Source organism: Dipodomys merriami, unplaced genomic scaffold (assembly GCF_024711535.1).
Source record: "Dipodomys merriami isolate MVZ:Mamm:240054 unplaced genomic scaffold, mDipMer1.0.p SCAF_16, whole genome shotgun sequence".
In the NCBI taxonomy this organism is placed as follows: Eukaryota; Metazoa; Chordata; class Mammalia; order Rodentia; family Heteromyidae; genus Dipodomys; species Dipodomys merriami.
This window is the reverse complement of record NW_027202937.1, coordinates 13,862,187-13,884,067: the sequence shown is the minus strand read 5'-3', so window position 1 is coordinate 13,884,067 and position 21,881 is coordinate 13,862,187. Positions and strand designations below refer to the sequence as shown.

General features: G+C 34.5%; 1 protein-coding gene, 1 long non-coding RNA gene and 1 pseudogene across 2 annotated transcripts in view; 2 read left to right on the top strand and 1 right to left on the bottom strand.

The window, feature by feature from the left end:
* Positions 1-3,874: 3,874 nt before the first annotated feature.
* The window catches only part of LOC138828349 (uncharacterized), a 57,615-nt gene continuing 39,608 nt past the window's right edge, over positions 3,875-21,881 (bottom strand). Inside the window, exons 2-3 of the long non-coding RNA XR_011372229.1 lie at positions 18,394-18,586; positions 3,875-3,948 (exon numbers count right to left, since the gene is read on the bottom strand). This is a non-coding gene — a long non-coding RNA (uncharacterized lncRNA). The remainder of the gene's footprint in view (positions 3,949-18,393; positions 18,587-21,881) is intronic.
* Positions 5,422-6,351, top strand: LOC138828327 (putative olfactory receptor 2W6). Its single transcript, XM_070024366.1, has one exon. The coding sequence runs from the start codon at positions 5,422-5,424 to the stop codon at positions 6,349-6,351; it is 930 nt and encodes a 309-aa protein (XP_069880467.1).
* Positions 19,614-20,536, top strand: LOC138827901 (putative olfactory receptor 2W6; annotated as a pseudogene).

The window sequence follows — 21,881 nt, the reverse complement described above, 5'->3', positions numbered from 1 at the left end:
ATTTATTTATATGACAAGTGCTTTCACAGTGCCTAAATATGATTAATGAATAAAAATCTATTAATTTCATAGTAGTGTTACATTTAGTTTGTAATGGGGATTATTGCTGGAGAGTAAGAATATAAATGATAGAGAATAACTCTCTTAGGAGTGCACACTAAATCCCTGCTCAACAAGATGCCATCCAGAAGCAAGGAATGATTATTCCAGTTACATTGGAAAAGTATAAGGTTTGGTGATAAGAAAGTAAATTTCCAGAGCTGCTAAGTTGCTCTGAGCATCAACTCCAAAACAAGAAGGAATAAGAACTGACTCACTTTAGTTCTTTGTTTCTCCTCTAACACAGATAACCCTAGAGACTGCTCCTTTCTGTGAATTATTATGAAACTTCTTTGAAACTTTTTAATAGTTGTATACATGATGAGAAAGCATGTTAATAGCTCATACACTTCTAAATGCCAGTTCCCTGTAGAGATGGAGAAAACAAGATTGCCACTATCAGTAACTCCGTTGTGGTAATCATCATAATGAGATCTCTAGGGTCTTGTCTTTCCAACTTCTATAAAGAGCTGCTGAAGTTGCAAATTGCTCTCCTGCCTACTCTAGTTTGACAAATTCCCCATTGACCCTATCATTCAAAATCTCTTAAGGTTTTGCAGTTACCCAGAAAAAGTCGCCTGATTAAATATATCCTTATTTCAGTTTTCCCAGCAACCAGAGATGTTCTAAGAAAAGCTACTTTAATCAGTAAATCCAAACATGTCTTGTTCATTGTTTTTTCACCTTACAATTTGATCTTTCCTTTTCTCAACCCCTCAGAACATAGCTGTCAGGGTAAATAGGTCCAGCATTCAGTCCTTAATAAACTGACTCTTCTTTTCAGTTAGAAGACAGGAAGAGACAAATAACTCAAGCCCCTGCACATCCTTCTCAATTCTTCTCAATTCTTAAGACTTATTATCTACAAAAAAGGCCAAACATTTAAAGACAAGAACCAATGAAAATGTCCACAGTGTGTAGGAAACTAGTCTTCTTCATACCATTACCTTGAAAAAATGGCAAGAAAACTTAGGTCACTTTACTAGTTTGTGGAGAATTTTCTTTTGGGTAGTGCTGTTACATTTGAACTCATAAAGTGAAGTTTAATTTAGAGGAAACTTGTAAGTATCTAATGGCAGTTGTGCCAGATTTTATCAATAGAATTGTCATTGGGTCTCACTTTGATGAATAGTTTTTCTGCTTTGACTTTGAAAAACATGATTATGTACCTATATATTAATGCTTTGGGAGAGATTAAAAGCAGATATTAATTCCACATTTGTCAATCTCCAGATATTTTGACATGTTTATATAAGCCATTGTATTTTAGATATAGAGATAGAAACATAAGAGTCTGAAACATTATTTTGCAAACAATATATTTTGTGTATTTAATAATAGTTTGAATAATTTTATTAGTTAAATATAGTATCATTTAGCATACTTTCTAGCTAATCCACATTTAATATAACTCAAATAGAGTTAATGCATATACTTCAAACTTTGTAATATGCATAAAATCTAATATATTTTGAGATTTCTTCCATGCTAGTACACTTATATCCCATTCTTTGTGACTTTATTTATGAGTGTTGTTGGAAATAGCTCAGAATATTGGAGTATTGCATATAAATAAGGACATCAACTAGAAGGCAAAATTTACTTCTGCAGAAGGATGCGCCACCGGCCAAATATCTAGCAAGCAAGCTCTCAGAATAGCCAGGCTGCTACCTTTTTATCTCTAACCCAGCTGGCCCTACCCCTCTGCTCATATTGGCTGAACAAAAGTATGTAGTTTAATTAAAAGGATGTAGCTAAGACTTAAGAATCTTTTATTAGGATGGCTTAATTAAAATGCAGCAGGAAAAGGATATAACTAAAATGTAATTAACAAGGGCCAAGCTATCTGGTAAAAGCAGGAACTTTTCTGAGATTATTTTTCAATCAATGAACATTAATCTGTTCCTCTTTTATCCATTCTGTAACTATGTTTTGAATACATCTTTCTGTTACAATTATATTTAATAATGAATTCCTGAGAAGTGAAATTAGTAGGTCAAAGACCTGTGCATTTACTAAATTTTCAAAAATTTCATAAAACTATTCTTCTAAATTTATGGAAATATTTATACTCCCAGAGTGTGTTAGTGTGCTATTATCTATGTCCTCTGCTATATGGTATGCAAAAACAATTCTGGTTGCTATGATAATTTGTTTTTTATTTCTTTTTATTAGTATCTATTATATGTATAAAATTATTGTGATATTTGTTGTTGTGTAAATTGTATTTATTTAAATTACTTGTAGTTGAAAGTGATATTATATGTGTGGGTAACATGCATAAGTGTTTCAATAAATTGTATCTTATCCTTTTATTAGTCTCATCCAGCATTGTATAATCTTTTTTAATTTTATTTATTTGTACAAAGTAGTTGCCATTTAACAAAGCAGTTTATAAATACAGTATATCTTGATCAATGTCACCCCAATCTATATTAACTATATTAATCTACATTAACTGGAAAAAGCTCCTTGACCACTAAAACGTTGCATTGGTTCCATATACATTTCCATATACATTGATTCCAGATGCTTTTCAATGTTTCAATAAGTATTATCATGACAAGGGCTAGTGGCTCACACCTGTAATCCTAGCTACTCAGGAGGTTCAGATCTGAGGATTGAGGTTCAAAGTTAACCCAGGGACAGAAGGTCCATGAGACTCATCTCTATTTAACCACCAAAAGGCTGCAAGTAAAGCTGTGGCTCAAGTGGAAGAGCACTAGCCTTGAACCAAAAAAACTCAGGGACAGCGCTCAGGCCCTTAGGTCAGACCCTAGGATGGGCACATACACAAAATTATTTATATGCCATTGTGTTCTCAATGATCTTTTGCTTCACCAAAACCCAGAATACTTTGCCATAAGAATAAGTGGTACATCTCAAGGATATGAACACCTAAGGTCCCAGATTGACACCAAAAATAGTACCTAAAAGTTTTGACTCCCAATTGTTTGAGTTATTCCAGTATTTCCCCCAAGAAAATATTCTTCTGTTCTCATCTGCAACAGGTAATTACCCAAAGGAGCATGCAATCTCATGATGTCAACAAGAAAACACGTTATGCTTTCAGACACCGTCTGAAATGCCAGGAAATTAGTCTTCTGTTCTTTCCATCTGAGGCTATAAGAGCTCCCACAACTGCATTGGTTATTTTCTGGGGTTGGCAAGACATTCTTGTCTTGGGATTGGATCTCTCCCTAAAACCTTGTTGAAGTCCAAACATTGACCCAAATGGCAGGGCTATAGAGGAAGGACGCTATTGTTGTTTTTAGTATTGTTGTTATTATTACAATTGCATCTTCTCTCTGAAATTTATGGCAATTAATCCATTTTAACTTTTTTCTGAAGTAATACTATACTATTATTCTTATTGCTGTAATCAAATTGTGAGAAACAAATCGCTTTTACTGTCTGAGAAAGAAGAAACCTAGAGCATTATACATAGAAAAGACTTTGGGGCCTGATTTTCTTTTTTGTCAAGAAGAAATCTTTGTAACCATGCTGATGTAATTTTAAGAGTGTTTTTTTCATAGGCTTCTTACTTCTACTACATTAACTGCATGATCTTCCACAAAACCAGATAACAAACCAAACCATACTGAAAAACATTAATCTGTATTCTTACTGTATTTTTCAGGAATGATGAAGCCAAATAAGCCTAAATGTTTGGAGAAAACAATCAATTTTTTCTTTTGCTCTGGTATTAGCAGTAGAAAATAAATTAAGAGCTTCAGCTTAAGAAGTTATCACTAGTAAGAGCTCATGGTACTCACCTGAAATTACAGCATGTAGGAAAACCAATGCAGAAGAATCAGAAACTCCAGGCTCTTCTTGAGAGTATGTCTCCTAAAACAATAAAAAATGGTTTCCACTAAAGGTAAGTTTTTATTTGAAAATCAGAATAAATGACCAAAATTGTGAAACTCTGCCATTTTTTTCCTGTTTACTAGACAAGTATGTTATCATCAAAACCAGCCCTTAGTTCTCTGGGTCACATGGCAATCTAGATTTGCTATAATACTCATTTACTGCTTTTAGGCTTCTCATTTGTAACTGTCATTAAAGATACAATATAAGCCCAGCAGTGGTGGTTCACACCCGTCATCCTAGCTACTCAGGAGGCTGAGATCTGAGGATCTGAGGATCATGGTTTGAAGCTAGACAGGACAGGATACTTTTACCTCCAATTAACCACCAGAAAACTGGAAGTGGTGTTGTGACTCAAAGTGGTACAGCATAAGCCTTGACAAAAAGAGTTCCTGGACAAGCACCCAGGCCCAGAGTTCAAGCCCCATGACAAACAAAAACAAAAACAAAAATAACAATGGTAGGTGTGAGGTGTATTTCTTCCTGAATATCTGCTGTTTTCATATTTTTCTCCCTTTCTCTGTAATTTCATTTATTATCCTGGCATCCTTTAATGTAATTCTTAGCCATTTAGGGGTTGATTTTTTCATAACTTTTAAACCCTTATTTACATTGCCTTTTTAAACTTTCTTTTCTTCCCCTTTTCTCCATCAATCCCTATCACCATGCATCTCTGTCTGCAAACTAATCAGCTGCTCTGACAATTATAAAGGGCTAGTAGAAAACAAAATATGTCCAATGTTGCAGTTAGCCTCTGCAAAGAATATACTCTTAAATTTATTAATCTAGATGGCAGAATTCTGTTACAAATTAGTGCCTAGATCATTTCATCAGAATAAAGAACTGAGATACTTAATAGATACAATTATGCCCTAAGAAGATAACATTGACATTGTAAAGTAAATGACTATTTACATGACATTAATATAAAATTACAACAATCCAATTCAGGATAGGAAACATTTGGTTTTTCAAAACTTCAGGCATTGAATTCAGCCTTGGTAGTCACAGTTTTAGAAAGTTATTGTCAATACTTAGGCTATGGGGAAGAATTGAAGGAAAATAAATATCTTTGGCCTAAAAAAATTAGTTGAACTGCTATAACTGTTGATAAATACATTAATAAGGAGGGATGAAATGTGATGTATCTTATGTAAAATCAAAACGTGTTGTCTTATGAATCACAGGGACAATGTTTCTACAAGATGAAATGATGATTATAAGGCATTATTTTACAACATGAAATAATTTATTAATATGTAATTGAATAGCTAAAGAAAACCTTATAGAGCTGAGCAGAAGATACTTTATTACTAGATGCAGTGTTAGATTTGATGGCTATACTGTATTCTTCAAGAAAGGTGATAGTCCATGTTTTGTTTTGCAGAAAATGTACATTATCAGTTTATTTTCTCTCTAGGTGTCCAGATTTGATGATGTAAAAAGAAGGCTATGGAAAAATCCAATGACAGTTCAGAGTATGGTTTTATCCTGGTGGGTTTCTCTGATCGCCCCAAACTTGAGATGGTGCTCTTCATAGTAAATTTTACTCTATATTCAGTGGCTGTATTGGGAAATTCAACCATAATACTCGTATGCATTTTAGACCCTCGACTTCATACCCCTATGTACTTCTTTCTGGCAAATCTTTCCTTTCTAGATCTATGTTTTAGTACAAGTTGTATCCCACAGATGTTGGTAAACCTCTGGGGCCCAGAGAAGACTATCAGCTATGCTGGCTGTGTTGTCCAACTTTTCTCTTTCCTTTCTGTCGGTGGAATTGAATGCATCCTTCTGGCTGTTATGGCATATGATCGCTACGCAGCAGTCTGCAAACCTTTGCACTATATGGTCATTATGCATCCCCAGCTGTGTTTGCAGCTAGTGGCTGTGGCCTGGGGAAGTGGATTGGTCAATGTCATTGTCATGTCACCACTGACAATGACCCTGTCTAGATGTGGTCGTCGTCGAGTTAACCATTTCCTTTGTGAAATGCCAGCACTGATCAAGATGGCTTGTGTGGATGCTAGGGCCGTGGAAATGTTAGCCTTTGCCTTTGCCGTTCTCATTGTATTACTGCCCCTCACCCTCATTCTTGTTTCCTATGGCTACATTGCTGCAGCAGTGCTGAGGATCAAGTCTGCTGCTGGGAGATGGAAGGCCTTCAACACCTGTAGCTCCCACCTCACTGTGGTCTCTCTGTTTTATGGAAGCATCATCTACATGTACATGCAACCAGGAAACAGCTCTTCCCAAGACCAAGGCAAATTCCTCACTCTCTTCTACAACCTGGTGACTCCCATGCTAAATCCACTTATATATACTTTACGGAATAAGGAAGTAAAGGGGGCACTGAAGAAAGTTTTGGGGAGACAATCATGAGCAAGAGAAATATATAATAAATTATGGTCTTAGGCAAAATATTTTATTTCAAATTGATTTGATTTTTTTATTTATAGTTAATCCAGCTAATGTATTTAACAGTAATGTATACTTTAAATATGGGTAAGTACACAGAATTTTCTCTAAAGTCAGTGTGAATTCACCATGATCATACTTTCTATGGATAGATCTTCACAAAAGGGTATTTAGTAGAAAGAATTATCCCATTAAAAAAAGTAAACTGACTCTGCTGTAGATATAAAATAAACATGTAGTTAAAGCTTATTCAAGTTAATAAGTGAAGGAACTAGATAGATAATAGTAATTGATTCAAAATGTGAAACATGCAAAAGTATTATGAGAACTGAAGAAATGTTAAAGGACCAAACAAATGGAGATTTCTTCCTTGGTATATGAGTGAAAACAATTCAATCTGTCTCCCTGTCTCCCTGTCTGTCTGCCTGCCTGTCTCTCTCTCTCTCTCTCTCTCTCTCTCTCTCTCTCTCTCTCTCTCTCTCTCTCTCTCTCTCTCTCACACACACACACACACACACACACACACACACACACACACACACACACACACCACATTCACTTACTCTTTGTGCCTGTCCCTGGGGCTTGAACTCTACATGCCTCTTTTTGATGGTTAATTGAACATAAGACTCTCGTGGACTTTCTTGCCTTGGTTGGCTTCAAACCTCAATCCTCTGCCTCCTAAGTAGCTAGGGTTACAGGCATTAAGTCACCAGTGCCCACAACAATTTAATCTTTGACAGTAATTAATTCTCATGTCATCTATAAGAATTATGTAACAATGCTATCAGTTATTAATAATTTGTAAGTTACCTGCCATTTAATCAGAATCAGAAAATCTAGGAAGTCTCCTCTTGTGTGTCCTCTAGAATTTAGACAATGCATAATTTTCCACTGAAACATAAAATTTTCCATACAAGGTACACTATATATTTTAGCAACAAGTATGTTGTCTCAAGTCTCTTAATAGATGAATATAGCTACTTTCATCTGCTTTCTAAAAAGATGAAACTATAAAGGTTGGGAAGGTCAAGGCCATTGATTCAATCCTCATTACAGAAAAAAAAATCACTTACATAAACAACTGGAATTCCAAAGAGTATCATCCTTAAAGCATCATCATTTTCAGATAAGAAATATTCTTTTTTATAATATTTGGTGTATATGCAGGAAACTCAAGTATCAGCCTTGCTTGTATTTTCTTCACCTATTTGTACAGTCATTTAAGTGTGCTGAATATTCTATAGCTCCCATGAGAGAGTTTTCAAACTCTTAACATCATTAGTTTTACTTTATTCATATCATGATACCACTCATTCTTAAAATGCCACACAAACTGTATATACAATGTCTTTCTCATAACAAAATATTTGGCCTATAGCATATTTATACATGGAAATGACATGTACAGTTAATATGTTTATATGTGTCATATGTTTCTTTTCCTCAGTAGCAACTTCACCTTTTGAATGGTCTTACCATTGTTCTAAGTATTAAGTTGTGACTAAAATGACTGTGGCAGTAAGTGCAATAATAGCTGGTGATGTTTATTAATTTTAATTAATTCCATCCAGAAATTATTCTTTCATTTCAATTGTCAAAATTGTCAAAATTACAAATGAATCTATCACAATGTGCAGTCACAGTTGAAATCTGCTGTCATGTTAACTCAATTCTTTTTCATTCAATGTAAACTCTATGATGAGAACTAAAATAATCACTGAGGCATCTCCATGCGTACCAAAAGACATTCTCAGATTTTTTAAACAAAACTTTTCCCCTAAATGTGCATCATAAATTCAAGAGAAATTACCATGAATTTTGTCATGGCTTATTAGAAGAAACTGAGTAACAATAGCTCAGCATTTCAAACTTCAGATTGAGATAAGATATTTTGCTCTTCTCATTACAAAAACTTGTTTGCAAGTAATGCCTTCCTAACCATCAGTTCAATATTCCTTACTTGTTACCCATTTTCCATTAATTGATAATTGAAACCAATGAAAAAAATTTCAAGCCATAAATATTATTTGTATAACAATTGGGCACAAATCATAGGTATGCTGGAAAGCCGGAGGGTGGCCTTGAATGCCAGTAGAAATTATGTTGATAGAATACCAAATATTATATGCATACTGGAAATTACTTTTAATGAATGGACTGTGATATGCAGGTAGACAATGCTTTAAATGAATATTGTCTTTGATGCAAAATTTCAAATATAACTTTTCAAGGCAACAGAGATTGTGATTATGCACATCCTTTTCACATGTGCTAAAGATCTGGTGGTTTCTAAAATAGCTCTCAATTTATGTTTTTTTCTACTTTAAAAAATATATAATAGTAATTTAATATAATAAAAAGTTACATTCATTTTTACACATTCTAGATTTTGAAGAATATTTATCTTGAACTAGTGTATTGGAAGTATCCTTAAGACTGAAAATGTTACCTTAGCAGGCTAATATCCACATAAATTAATTTAAAAAGGTACAACAGAAGAAATAAAAATATGGAATGACTGTCATATCTATTCTAAAATAAATTATGATTCTGCAAGGTATTTTTTTAAATTCTTGATATATTCCTTGTAGACATGTTCAGAGATTTTCATAATAAAACAATTTACTCTGTTTCACTACAAGGCCAAATAAAATTCTTCTGTTGGACCTACCTATGGTTGTAATCATAATATCCAAAACAAACAAATAAACAAAAAGGGTAAACTAATTCAAACCTCTTTTTACTAGGGTGTCTAATTGTATGAAAAGATTATTTTTTAAATGATCACTAAAAGAAATGTGAAAACATCAGTCATCATTATGAGGCATATTGAAAACAGTTATGGGCTTGAGAAGGGTAGAGGACTCACAATGGATCAATTTCCCAGCCATTCTATATGAAACAGAATATCACTAAAATTTGTAAGAAAATCTAAGTTAAAAAAATATATATATATAAGCAACTTCTTTCTTTGGTTTCTTGTTAAAAGTTCAACATTTTCTTTTTATTTTTATGGAGAACACTAAAAGATTGATTTATGCAATTACTTTCTGAAGTTCAAAAATTGACTTTCTGAAAAGGAATAATATATTCCTACTTTAATTTTTCTAGCATAATTTTAATGTCATTATTTGTAATTAGGACTATGAGAAACATCCCCCAAAATATCTAAAATGTCCCTACAAAAGTAATGACAGATGGGGCGCCAGTGACTCACGCCTGTATTCCTAGCTACTAAGGAGGCTGAGGTCTGAGGATAGTGTTCAAAGCCAGCCCAGGCAGGAAAGTCCATGAGACTCTTATCTCCAATTAACCACCAGAAATGGCACTGTGGCTCAAGTGCTAGAGCACTCGCCTTGAGCTGAAGAGCACAGGGACTGTGCCCAGGCCCAGAGTTCAAGCCCCACGACCAATTAAAAAAAAAAGTAATTAGAGAATATTAAAATAAAAAATTTATTTGTGACATCAGACAAGGCTTACCTAGAGAAAATAACAATGTTTAATTATTTAACTTTTAAATCAGATGGTTTTTCTAGTCCCTGTTATGCTTACTCTTGTGTATATAATAAAGGTTATTCAACCTGTTTTGGTAAAGTAATTAAATTTATTCCATTTACTTGTCAAAGAACATTGGTTATGACTACAAATCATAGACATTTGAAATGAAGATTCTGAATCCTCTTAGAAAAAGTTACCAAACTAATTGTATCAAATGACTGAGTACCTATTTGGATGCTATCGTATCTATTTGTGCAAATTCCTGATCCCATTGGGGCAGAAACTCTTTGCAGATGTGAACAAACATCATGACAATTACATCTTTATAAAATTTTCTGACATGGAGATATAATCAATAGTTTGATTTCATGACTGACTTTCAAATTGCTGCAAATAATCAGTCCATATGGTAATTTTTTTTAACACTCAAGCTATATTCTTTGTATGTTATTATCTCCTTTTCTTGGGGTGGGCTTTTCTTTGTAACATAAGGTTGGTTTAATCTTCAATGAAAGATGGGAAAAAATTCTACAATGAACACTGGGAAATATATATATGTGAAAAATTAAAGAAAATCTAAATACATGTAGAGCTATAACACATTTGTTCATTGGAAGATACAGTATTTTACAAAGTAATGTTTTAAGATGGGACAAAAACTTGAAAAAGAACTTCATAAACAAGAGATTCAGATAGCTAATAAATACAAAAAGGTACTTAACTCAACACTAACTCATAAGACGGTGTGAATTCTAATTATAATAATACCTCAGCACATATAATGGCTAAAAATGCAAACACTGACAACAACAAATGATGAAAATGTACAGAAATTTGAGTTCATTGTTGGTGAGAATATTAAACCTATACAATTATTTGGGCAAGCTGTTCGGTAGTTTCTTAGTAAATCATGCACTCTATCAGTTTTGTTTGTTTTAGTCCTCTGTGGGGCTTGAACTTACGGCCTGAGCACCATCCCTGAGCTTTTGTGCTCAAGACTAGCACTCTACCAATGAGTCACAGATCCACTTCTGGTTTCTTGGTGGTGAACTGGAGATAAGAGTCTCACTGACTTTCCTGCCCAAGCTGCTAAAAACTGCCAATCTCAGCTCTCAGCCTCCTGGGTATCTAGGTGAGCCATCAACACCTGGTTCCGTTTTTGATTGCTATATCAACAAGACCATCTTTAGCTGAGAGAGTTAGAGACTGAGTTCAAGATTTGGCAGTTCAATCTGTTTAGTCTCTGGTAAGGATTACCTTGATTATGCAACAATGCTATGTTGCAAATATGGGAGTATGTGCAAGAGAGATACATGGTGAAATAGGAAGAAAGATTTGGGGGCCGTGCTTACTCTTTTTATTGTTATTCTTATAACAACTCACTCTTGTAAAACTAATGCCCCATGAGAACTACATTAATCCCCACCTGCACCTTGAACTTAACTACATTCCACTAAGCTCTCATTTCAACATCACCAATGAGGCTCAAACTTCAGCACACAAACCTTTAGGCGACGTATTCTAACCATACATGAACCATTACTGGTGACCCTTCTTAATGTCCACAATGTATCTATTATATTTGGAAGAATGGGTCCTTTATTGTTGCTGGACTTTGCTTATGTTGTACCTGCCTAAGGCCTTTAAGCAATCTGTGAGACCAACTTCTGGATGGTGCAGCATCGAACATGACCAATAGAACATGGTTTTTGAATTCCTCCTCTTTCATGACTTGTGATATGGGTTTGCTGATTGTATGCAAGGCCATGTGGTATTCCAAGCACCACAGAAGACTCCGTTACTGGTAGGGACTTTTCAGGCAGAAAAAGAAATACATCTCTGTGATGAAAGATGTACTACTGGACCGTAACTAGTTGACCTGTATTTCCAAATGGTATAGGTTGCTCCTCTTACAGAACAGCAATATATCAGGAACTCAACATCCATTTGCTGACAGGCTAAGCATTCACAGTCAGTGGAATCTATTTCTAGAGGAGTCTATGCAATGGTATCATGGCCACTTCAATCATATATTCATTGTGCCAGATTCAGGGTAGCCAATGATAAGAATCAGCTAAAGACAACTGACTAAGTCATTTTTGTTGGTGGTGGTGGTAGTGTTTAGTGTATCATCCATGGTGATTGATTTTTGGTGGGGGTTAACATGGAATACAAAATCATTAAATATGGATGTTGATCCATGCCATCTCTTCCTATTTTCAATACCTCTGTATTTGTTCAATTCATTAATTTTCACTTCCATCTCTCACCTATGTCACTACAAAAATGACCTACTTTCTTTCTAGGTTTCTAGCCTTGCTCTACCACAATGTATTCCCTCGGAGCAGTGAAAATGTTTGTGCTGAAATAAAAGTCTCTTTATGGCATGCTCCATTTTAAAACATAACAGTGACTTACCCTTAACCCCAAACTTCCATTGTAATTACTATAAGGTTTGATCTGTTTATACAACTTACAACTCTTGAGTAATTACACCAACTTTTGATTTAATGCCCTTTAATATTGATCATTTTGATTCAATTTACATATGATAGCATATTCCATTATATCAATGAACTAAAGTTTGCCAAAAAGTCTGCAATTTATATCTTAGTAGGTGCTTTCCAAACTTATGCTATTACAAATAGAGCTGTTAACAACATTGTTGTTTTTATTTCCTGGGTATATGGCTTCCTATGGGCTTAGAATATATTTAGAATGTATAATTCTTCCATTTTGTTGTATATCATGTGTTCACTTATTTGTATTTATTCCTTTTATTGATTATTAAATCACATCTATCTACTGATCAATCAACCAGAAAATATTCACTTATAGAAAATGGAGATTAATGGAGATGAACTAAGATGTAGTCACCATATTATTCTCAACACAAAGTTGAGTACTCCAATCACTTGCCTTAGAATCCATTCCAAAATACTATTGATAAAAGTAGTAAACTTTATGTATAGCTTATATTTCACTTGATAGTGTAAAATAATTAAATATTTAATGAATGATTACTATGTGCTAATACTGTAGCAAGCATTGATATGTAACCAGAAATATGTAACAAGAAATGAAAACATGACAGAGTATCAAAATAAGGAGCAGTTAACAAACACAATACAAACAATAATGCATTGTTTATATGTTCCTCAGTGGTGCATATAATACTAATTTGGATTCATTGTTTTAAGTTCTTCATTCTTACCTTCTTTTAGATATCCTATAAAGACACATAAATAATATTTGTTTATATAAAAGTGCTTTCACAGTGCCTAAATATGATTAATTAATAAAAAATCTATTACATCCTCAGAGTAGTGTTACATTTAGTTAGTAATGGGGATTATTGCTGGAGAGTAAGAATATAAATGATAGAGAATAACTCTCTTAGGAGTGCACACTAAATCCCTGCTCAACAAGATGCCATCCGGAAGCAAGGAATGATTATTCCAGTTACATTGGAAAAGTATGAGGTTTGGTGATGAGAATAACGTTAGGTAAATTCCCAGAGCTGCTGAGTTGCTCTGAGCATCAACTCCAAAACAAGAAGGAACAAGAACTGACTTACTTTAGTTTTCCCCTGTGATCAGTCTTTCTTTCTCCTCTAACACAGATAACCCTAGAGACTGCTCCTTTCTGTGAATTATTATGAAACTTTTTAATAGTTGCATACATGATGAGAAAGCATGTTAATAGATCATACACTTCTAAACACCAGTTCCCTGTAGATATGGAGAAAACAAGATTGCCACTATCAGTAACTCCGTTGTGGTAATCATCATAATGAGATCTCTAGGGTCTTGTCTTTCCAACTTCTATAAAGAGCTGCTGAAGTTGCAAATTGCTCTCCTGCCTACTCTAGTTTGACAAATTCCCCATTGACCCTATCATTCAAAATCTCTTAAGGTTTTGCAGTTACCCAGAAAAAGTCGCCTGATTAAATATATCCTTATTTCAGTTTTCCCAGCAACCAGAGATGTTCTAAGAAAAGCTACTTTAATCAGTAAATCCAAACATGTCTTGTTCATTGTTTTTCACCTTACAATTTGATTTTTCCTTTCTCAATCCCTCAAAATATAGCTGTCAGGGTAAATAGGTATAGCATTCAGTCATTAATAAACTGACTATCTTTTCTTTTCACTTAGAAGACAGGAAGAGACAAATAACTCAAACCCCTGCACTTCCTTCTCAATTCTTAAGATTTATTACTTACAAAAAAAAGGCAAAACATTTAAAGGAAACAATATGTAGAAAATATTAACTGTATTTAGGAAACTGCTATAATTGTTTTCCAAACTTATTCATACCATTACTGTAATAAAATGACAAGAAAAACTTGTCATTTATTAACACTTTAGTGGTTTGTGTGGAATTTTATTTATAGTGCTGTTTTATTCTTGAACACAGAATCAAAGTGAAGCTTAATTTAGAGGAAACTTGCAAACATCTAATGGCAACTGTGTCAGAATTTATCAATAGAATTGCCATTGGGCTTCAGTTGTTTTTTTTGGGGGGGGGGGGGGTCCGGGCATGGGGCTTGAACTCTGGGCCTGGGCGCTGTCCCTCAGATCTTCAGCTCAAGGCTAGCACTCTACCACTTGAGCCACAGTGCCACTTCCGGCTTTTTTCTTTTTGCTTATGTGGTGCTGAGGAATCGAATCCAGGGCCTCAGGCATGCAAGGCAAGCGCTCTACCACTGAGCCACTTTCCCAGCCCTTGGGCTTCAGTTTTATGGATAGTTACCTTTGTCATTTTCAATAACATTTGTTTTCTTTGTCACTCTCAATCTTTGCCAAACTCCCAAATACTCTGAGAAAATAATGGGATAATTAATTTAATAATGTTGCTGCATTAATTGGGTCAAAAACTGGGCAACTAGAGAAAAATAGATTAATATGATTTGTTTTGCAAGCTAAGCAGAATCACGGAGTCTATTAATCATGCATATATAATTTTTTCTTTTGGAATAAAATAAAAGATAAAGACATTTTGTAAAATTAAGATATTCAGTGCCAAACCTAAATATGAGATCCAAGGCACATTATTTGATTTACTTCAAACTTTAACTTCTAAATATGAAAATGACAGTTATTTATTAACTACAGATATAGTTATGTTATTATTTTTAATTTGAAAGGAATTAAAAATATAGATGTTTATATCCTTGTGTTAAGTTCTTGATATATTTGCATATTTATAAATTATTGTATTTTAGAAATAAGACCATTGCATAACTAAAATTATGAAATACTGTTTGTCAAGGTTTAGCATACTTAATGTATAATACTTGGAAGAATTTTTTGTTAGTATAGTACCATTTAGCATAATTTCATTATAATCAGTCTTTATCAAATATACTTAATAAATATACTTTGAACACTATGTAATAAACTTGAATCATATTTAATATTTTTTGGAATTTGTTCCATACTATATATAAACATCGCATTCTTTTTCACTTTATTATTCATGAGTGCAAATACATTTCTTTTTCCATTATTCAATCTGGATGTTTAGTCTGTTTTTTCCAACTACAGTATAACTATGTATACACCTTTCTGTACTCATGCAAATATTCTTAATAATAAATTCTGAGTAAGTCAACAATTTGTGCACTTCCCAAATGTCCAAAAATCTGATTGAAACTACTCTTTAAAAAATTTAAGATTGATTTACATTTTCATACACACTGTGGACCTTACAGAGTGACTATTACCAGAGAGAAAAACTACTTGTAATATGATAAGCAAAATTAATTCAAAATATGCTATTTTTTCTTGTTTTTATTAATACATATTAATTGTAGCAAACAATTTCATTGTGGAAGTGGCACTGTGGCTCAAGTGGTAGAGCTCTAGCCTTGAGCTGAAGAGCTGAGGGACAGCGCCCAGGCCCAGAGTTCAAGCCCCACAACCAACCACAAAAAAAAAAAAAAAAAAGTTTCATTGTGATAGTTCTTGTTTTGTTGATAGTATTTATTTAAATATACATGAGGTTAAAAATTATGTTTGGAGGGGCTGGGAAGATGGCTCAGAGGTAGAGCGCTTGTCTTGCAGGCCTGAGGCTCTGGGTTCGATTCCTCAGCACCATATAAGCAAAAAAAGAAAAAACCGGAAGTGGCACTGTGGCTCAAGTGGCAGAGCGCTAGCCTTGAGCTGAAGAGCTGAGGGACAGCGCCCAGGCCCAGAGTTCAGGCCCCACGACCGGACCAAAAAGAAAAAAAAATTATGTTTGGAGACATTATGCATTACTGTTTTTCCTAATTGTATCTCATAATCCTTTACATTTGACTTAGCCACATAACTGTAATCTTTATTTATTTGAAAAGGCTTATTTGCTGGAAAAACTCTTTGAACACTCAGTAGTTTACATAGGTTCTAAATGATTTGTAATACTTTTCACTGTTCCATAAAAAATATTAGGATGATTTATCTGGAATTTATTGAAGCATTGAAATTTTTCTACTGACATAATACTGATTCTTACTTTTTTTACTTCATATTTTTCTAAAAGCTACATTTTTAAACTCAGATCACACACATATGTATACGCATATTCAGTCTCTGAAATGAGCTTTTTGAGTCACTCATGAGTTTCAAAGACAATCAGTATTAAGGACATTTGCGAGTTTCGATGTCTGACACCTATGAGTGTGTTTAATGTTTATTCTTAGACTATGAACCTCCCATTAAAGAAGCCTCTCACCCTTAGTTATACTGATTTAGACAATGTTATCATTCTTCAAGTTTGGGGGACCAATATTACCTCTTCCAGAGGGAAATCAGTGTGGTTTTAGTGCTTTGTTTGACTATAATTTAAAGGATATTAATTAAATTCCAAGGAATATTCATTTGATATTTACTATAGTCAAATAACCTTATCAGGCCAAACCTAACATAAAACTTAGATTTCAACTGACAAGAAAAATACCAGAGTCCTTTAGTTATCCTTTTGAAAATTAAATTGGATATAGAGACATTAGAATTTAAAATACTTTCCTCAGAAAAACACTTTAAATTTCAATATTTCAATTCAAGGAAAAAGAGGTGTGCAAAAGTTAATCATATATCACTGTGCTGACAACAAACTTACACCACACCACAGCCCAGAAATATTTCAGCATAAGAATAAGTGGTACAAAGATACAACCTAGCAGTTTTGATTCCCAGTTGCTTGATGTTATTCCAGTATTTCCCTTCAGAAAATACTCTTCTATTCTCATCTGCAGCAGATAATTACCCAAAGGAGTGTGCAATCTTTGTGATGTCAACAAGAAAACATGTTATGCCAACTTCTTGACACTATCTTTAATGCCAGGAAATTAGTCTTCTGTTCTTTCCATCTGAGTTTATAAGATTCCCATACTCCACTGACTATTTTGGGAGGTTGGTAGGAAGTCTTTGCATTTGGGACTTGGGGCAGTCACTGCAGAAAACCTGTTGACTACCAGGCATTTAGTCCAAATGGCAGAAGATACCAGGGAAGGATGCTAATGCTGTGTTGCTTTTTTTTCCTTAATTACTATTGTATCTTTTCTCTGGAGATACACTATACCATTATTCCTATTGAGGTACAATTTGTTAAGAAAAACGAAACAAATGGCTTTTATCATTTTATTGTCACAAAGAAGGGACCTGGAATATAATCATAAAATAGACTTTGGGGCCTGAGTGCCAGCCTGGTTTCTTATTTGTTTTGCTTTGTTCCCCTCCTCCCCCACCCCCCGCCCACTCTCGTCTTGACAGGTAGGATGTTTATACCCACTTTTATGTAGTTTGTTTGGTTTCATAATCTTATCACTTTCTACTATATCAACTGCACCATCTTCCTCAAAATCAGATAGCAGAACAAACCACACACACACACACACACACACAAACACACACACACACACACACACACATACACACACACACACATATATGTTCTTCTTTCTGTATTACTCATGAAAGTTGAAAGAGCTAAGCCTAAATGACTAAACAAAACAATGATTTTTTTTCTCTTTTGCTCTACTATTGGCTGTGGAAAATAAATTTACTTCAGTTCAAGAAGTTATCTCCATTGGGGGATAATAGTACCCACCTGAAATTATACCCTATGAAAAGCAGGGAGAGAAGATTAGGAAGTCTACGCTACATCTTAAGATTGTGTCTCTAAAAGTAAAGTTTTCATTGAAAAAAAGTTTATATTTAAAACTCAAAATATCTGATAAAAATTGTGAACCTGCCTTTATTTTTTTCCAGTTGACTAAGTGAGTATACTAGCATCAAAAACAGTCTGTGACTCTCTGGATCACATAGTAAACTAGATTTGCTATAATAGCCATTTGCTGCCTTTAGTCTTTTTATTCATGACTATTATGGAAGAATCAGCATAAAATATTTCACTTCTGGAAAGAATATACTCCTTGACTTGTGCAATTTAGGTTTCAGGATTCTGTTCTAAAAAAATTAATGCCAATATAATTTCATCAGAATAAAGAATTGGGATACTGACCTCTCTAATAACCTCCTTAAAGACCTCTTTCTCCTGTACAAGACTGTCTTGAGTGGTCCTCTGGGATGGCTGCCTACAGGAAGGCTACAGGTCACCTGGTTCCCCAAACCTCAATTCCATGGTCTGGTCTCCTTTACTACCTTGTCGCTGGCCACAGTAGTTTGTAACATCTGTAGTGAGTTGCAACAATTTCCTGGCAAATTAAATCAATAAAACATGAGATTAGATATTTTTAAAAAAGAAAGTACCATTGATATTATTAAGTTAATGACTCTTTACCACATATGCATGATACAGTGTAACTTTTTTTAAATTTTTTATTGTAAAAATACTGTACAGAGGGGTTACAATTACATAGGCAAGGTAAACAGTGTAACTTACATATAGCAAGATATGGCATACAAGCCAGGCGCCAGTGGCTCACGCCTGTAATCCTAGCTACTCAGGAGGCTGAGATCTGAGGATCGTGGTTCAAAGCCAGCCCGGGCAGGAAAGTCCGTGAGACTCCCATCTCCAATAAACCACTAGAAAACCAGAAGTGGTGCTGTGGCTCAAGTGGTAGAGCACTTGCCTTGAGCTAAAGAGCTGAGGGACAGAGCCCAGGCCCAGAGTTCAAGCTCCATGACCGACCAAAAAAAAAAAAAAAAAAAAAAAGATATGGCATACGTTTCTATACCTTGTGTTTTCCAAAACTTCAGGTACTGAATTCAACTCTGGTTGTCACAGTTTTAGAAAGTTATTGTCAATACTTAGGCCATATGTAAGGCAAGTACTAGAGTGATTATACAGCTTCATATCTTGTTATACAAAGAAGAGTTGGAGAGAAGTAAATAGCTTGGCCTAAAGAACATGTACTTGAGTTGAGATGACTGCTAATAAATATGTTAGAATATGTTAAATATGTTAGAAAGATACATGTGATATATCCTTTGTAAAGTTAAAACACTTTGTCTTATGAACCTTAGAATATTTCTATTTCATAAAAATGTTAGTTGTAAGTCATCATTTTCCAACATGAAAATGATCTGTGTTTGACTAGCTGATGAACAACACATTATATCACTGAGCAGGAGATATTCTATTATTGAATGCAGTATTAGATTTGATGGCTATATGTCCCACCAGACCTCTTAGTCCATGTTTTATTTTGCAGAAAATATCATATGTTCTTCATTTTGTTCTTACCCGGTATACAGACTTGATGATGTGAAAGGAAGGATATGGAAAAATCCATTGACAGCTCAGAGTATGGCTTTATCCTGGTGGGTTTCTCTGATCGCCTCAAACTTGAGATGGTGCTCTTCATAGTAAATTTTACTCTATATTCAGTGGCTGTATTGGGAAATTCAACCATAATACTCGTATGCATTTTAGACCCTCGACTTCATACTCCTATGTACTTCTTTCTGGCAAATCTTTCTTTTCTAGATCTCTCCTTCAGTAGTTGTTGCATCCCACAGATGCTGGTAAACCTCTGGGGCCCAGAGAAGACTATCAGCTATGCTGGCTGTGTTGTCCAACTTTTCTCTTTCCTTTTTGTTGGGGGAATTGAGTGCATTCTTTAGGCTATTATGGCGTATGATTGCTATGCATCAGTCCGCACTATATGGTCATTATGCATCCCCAGCTGTGTTTAAGACTCATGGCTGTCGCTTTAGGAAGTGGATTTGTCAATACTCTTGTCATGTCACCACTGACAATGACCCTGTCTAGATGTGGTCGTCGTCGTCGAGTTAACCATTTCCTTTGTGAAATGCTAGCACTGATCAAGATGGCTTGTGTGGATGCTCAAGCCATGGAAATGTTGGCCTTTGCCTTTGCCATTGTCATGGTCCTGCTGCCCCTCACCCTCATTCTTGTTTCCTATGGCTACATTGCTGCAGCAGTGCTGAGGATCAAGTCTGCTGCTGGGAGATGGAAGGCCTTCAACACCTGTAGCTCCCACCTCACTGTGGTCTCTCTGTTTTATGGAAGCATCATCTACATGTACATGCAACCAGGAAACAGCTCTTCCCAAGACCAAGGCAAATTCCTCACTCTCTTCTACAACCTGGTGACTCCCATGCTGAATCCACTCATATACAGTTTAAGGAATAAGGGGATTAAGGGTGCACTGAAGAAAGTTTTGAGGCTACAAAAATGAGCAAGAGATGTGATATACTAAATTATAAAGTCTTAGGTAAAATAATTTTTCCATATATATATATATATATATATATATATATATACTGCTAATAAGTTCAATTAATTGGATATTTTAAATGTGGATACATACAGTTAATTTTTTCTAAAGTCAATATGAATCAATCATAAGTACATGATCTTGATAAATATTTTAAATATATATTTTTAATGTAAAGATACTGTACAAAGGGGCTACAGTTACATGAGTCAGATAATTACATTTCCTCCCTAGCATTGTTACTCCCTCCTTTGTTTTTCCCCTACCATCCCTTATCTCTCCACCTCCCCAACTTCTCCCCCCATCCCCAAGCTGTAAAGTTCATTTTCAACATAGTATCTTGTACATCTCATTGTTACAATAGATCAACCTGTATTCTTATTTCAGCATTTTTATTTTTCTTCCCCTCCCCAAATTAGAAAAATGTATATACAGGATGCGGGGCACCTGAATCAAATACAGTGAAAACAGGGGTTATACCATGGAGGAAGAACATACAGAAGAAACAAAAAATTACACAGTACATTGTAAGTACATTAAAAACAACAGCAACAAAGATAAAACCTCTTGTGTCCATAGCTTGGGGTTCATTTTACTTAGCATCATCATATATAGTCATATGTACATAGCTTTTTACCTTTTCTGCTGGTCCTAGACATATACTAGTTATTGCAAATAAGGGAAAGATCTGGGTAAATATTAAAAAGTGTCTGGTACAGATAAGAAATAAAAATATGGTATACATGTTTTTAAACAATGTACTTAAACTTTATGGTAGTCAACGAAGGAATAAGACAGATGTAATAAAAATTGGCTCCAAGAATGAAAAAAATATATAAGAAGAAGAAAAATATTGAAATAACTGCAAATAGAGACAAAATTTGCTTCTTCTCTTGTAGGAGAGAGAAGGCAATTTAATTTCTTTTGGAGAGGAATGATTTGTGGTAATTGACAATTATTTTACAAGGCTATCAGTTATTAAAAATATATACAAAGTTGCAAAATACTTGCCTTAGAATCACAATCAGATAAGTGAGAGAGTGTCCTCTAGATTTTAGACAATACACACAAGCTAAACCATGTTTGAACACTAATGAAAGGAAATTATTATTTTCACTTAATTTTTTTTAATAATGAAACTGCAGGTGATAGAATGTAGCTTAGGACATTTGTCCAAGGCCCTGTGTTCAATCCCCAGTATAACACAAAATCACTTTGGGATTCCAAAGTGCTGTGTATTATCCATAAATCTTAATTAATATTGTCTTTGCTAAAGTGTTTGGATCATACACAACTCACTCAATTA

Coding starts and splice junctions, on each gene's coding strand:
- LOC138828327 (XM_070024366.1), top strand. CDS start 5,422: ATGGAAAAATCCAATGACAGTTCAGAGTATGGTTTTATCCTGGTGGGT.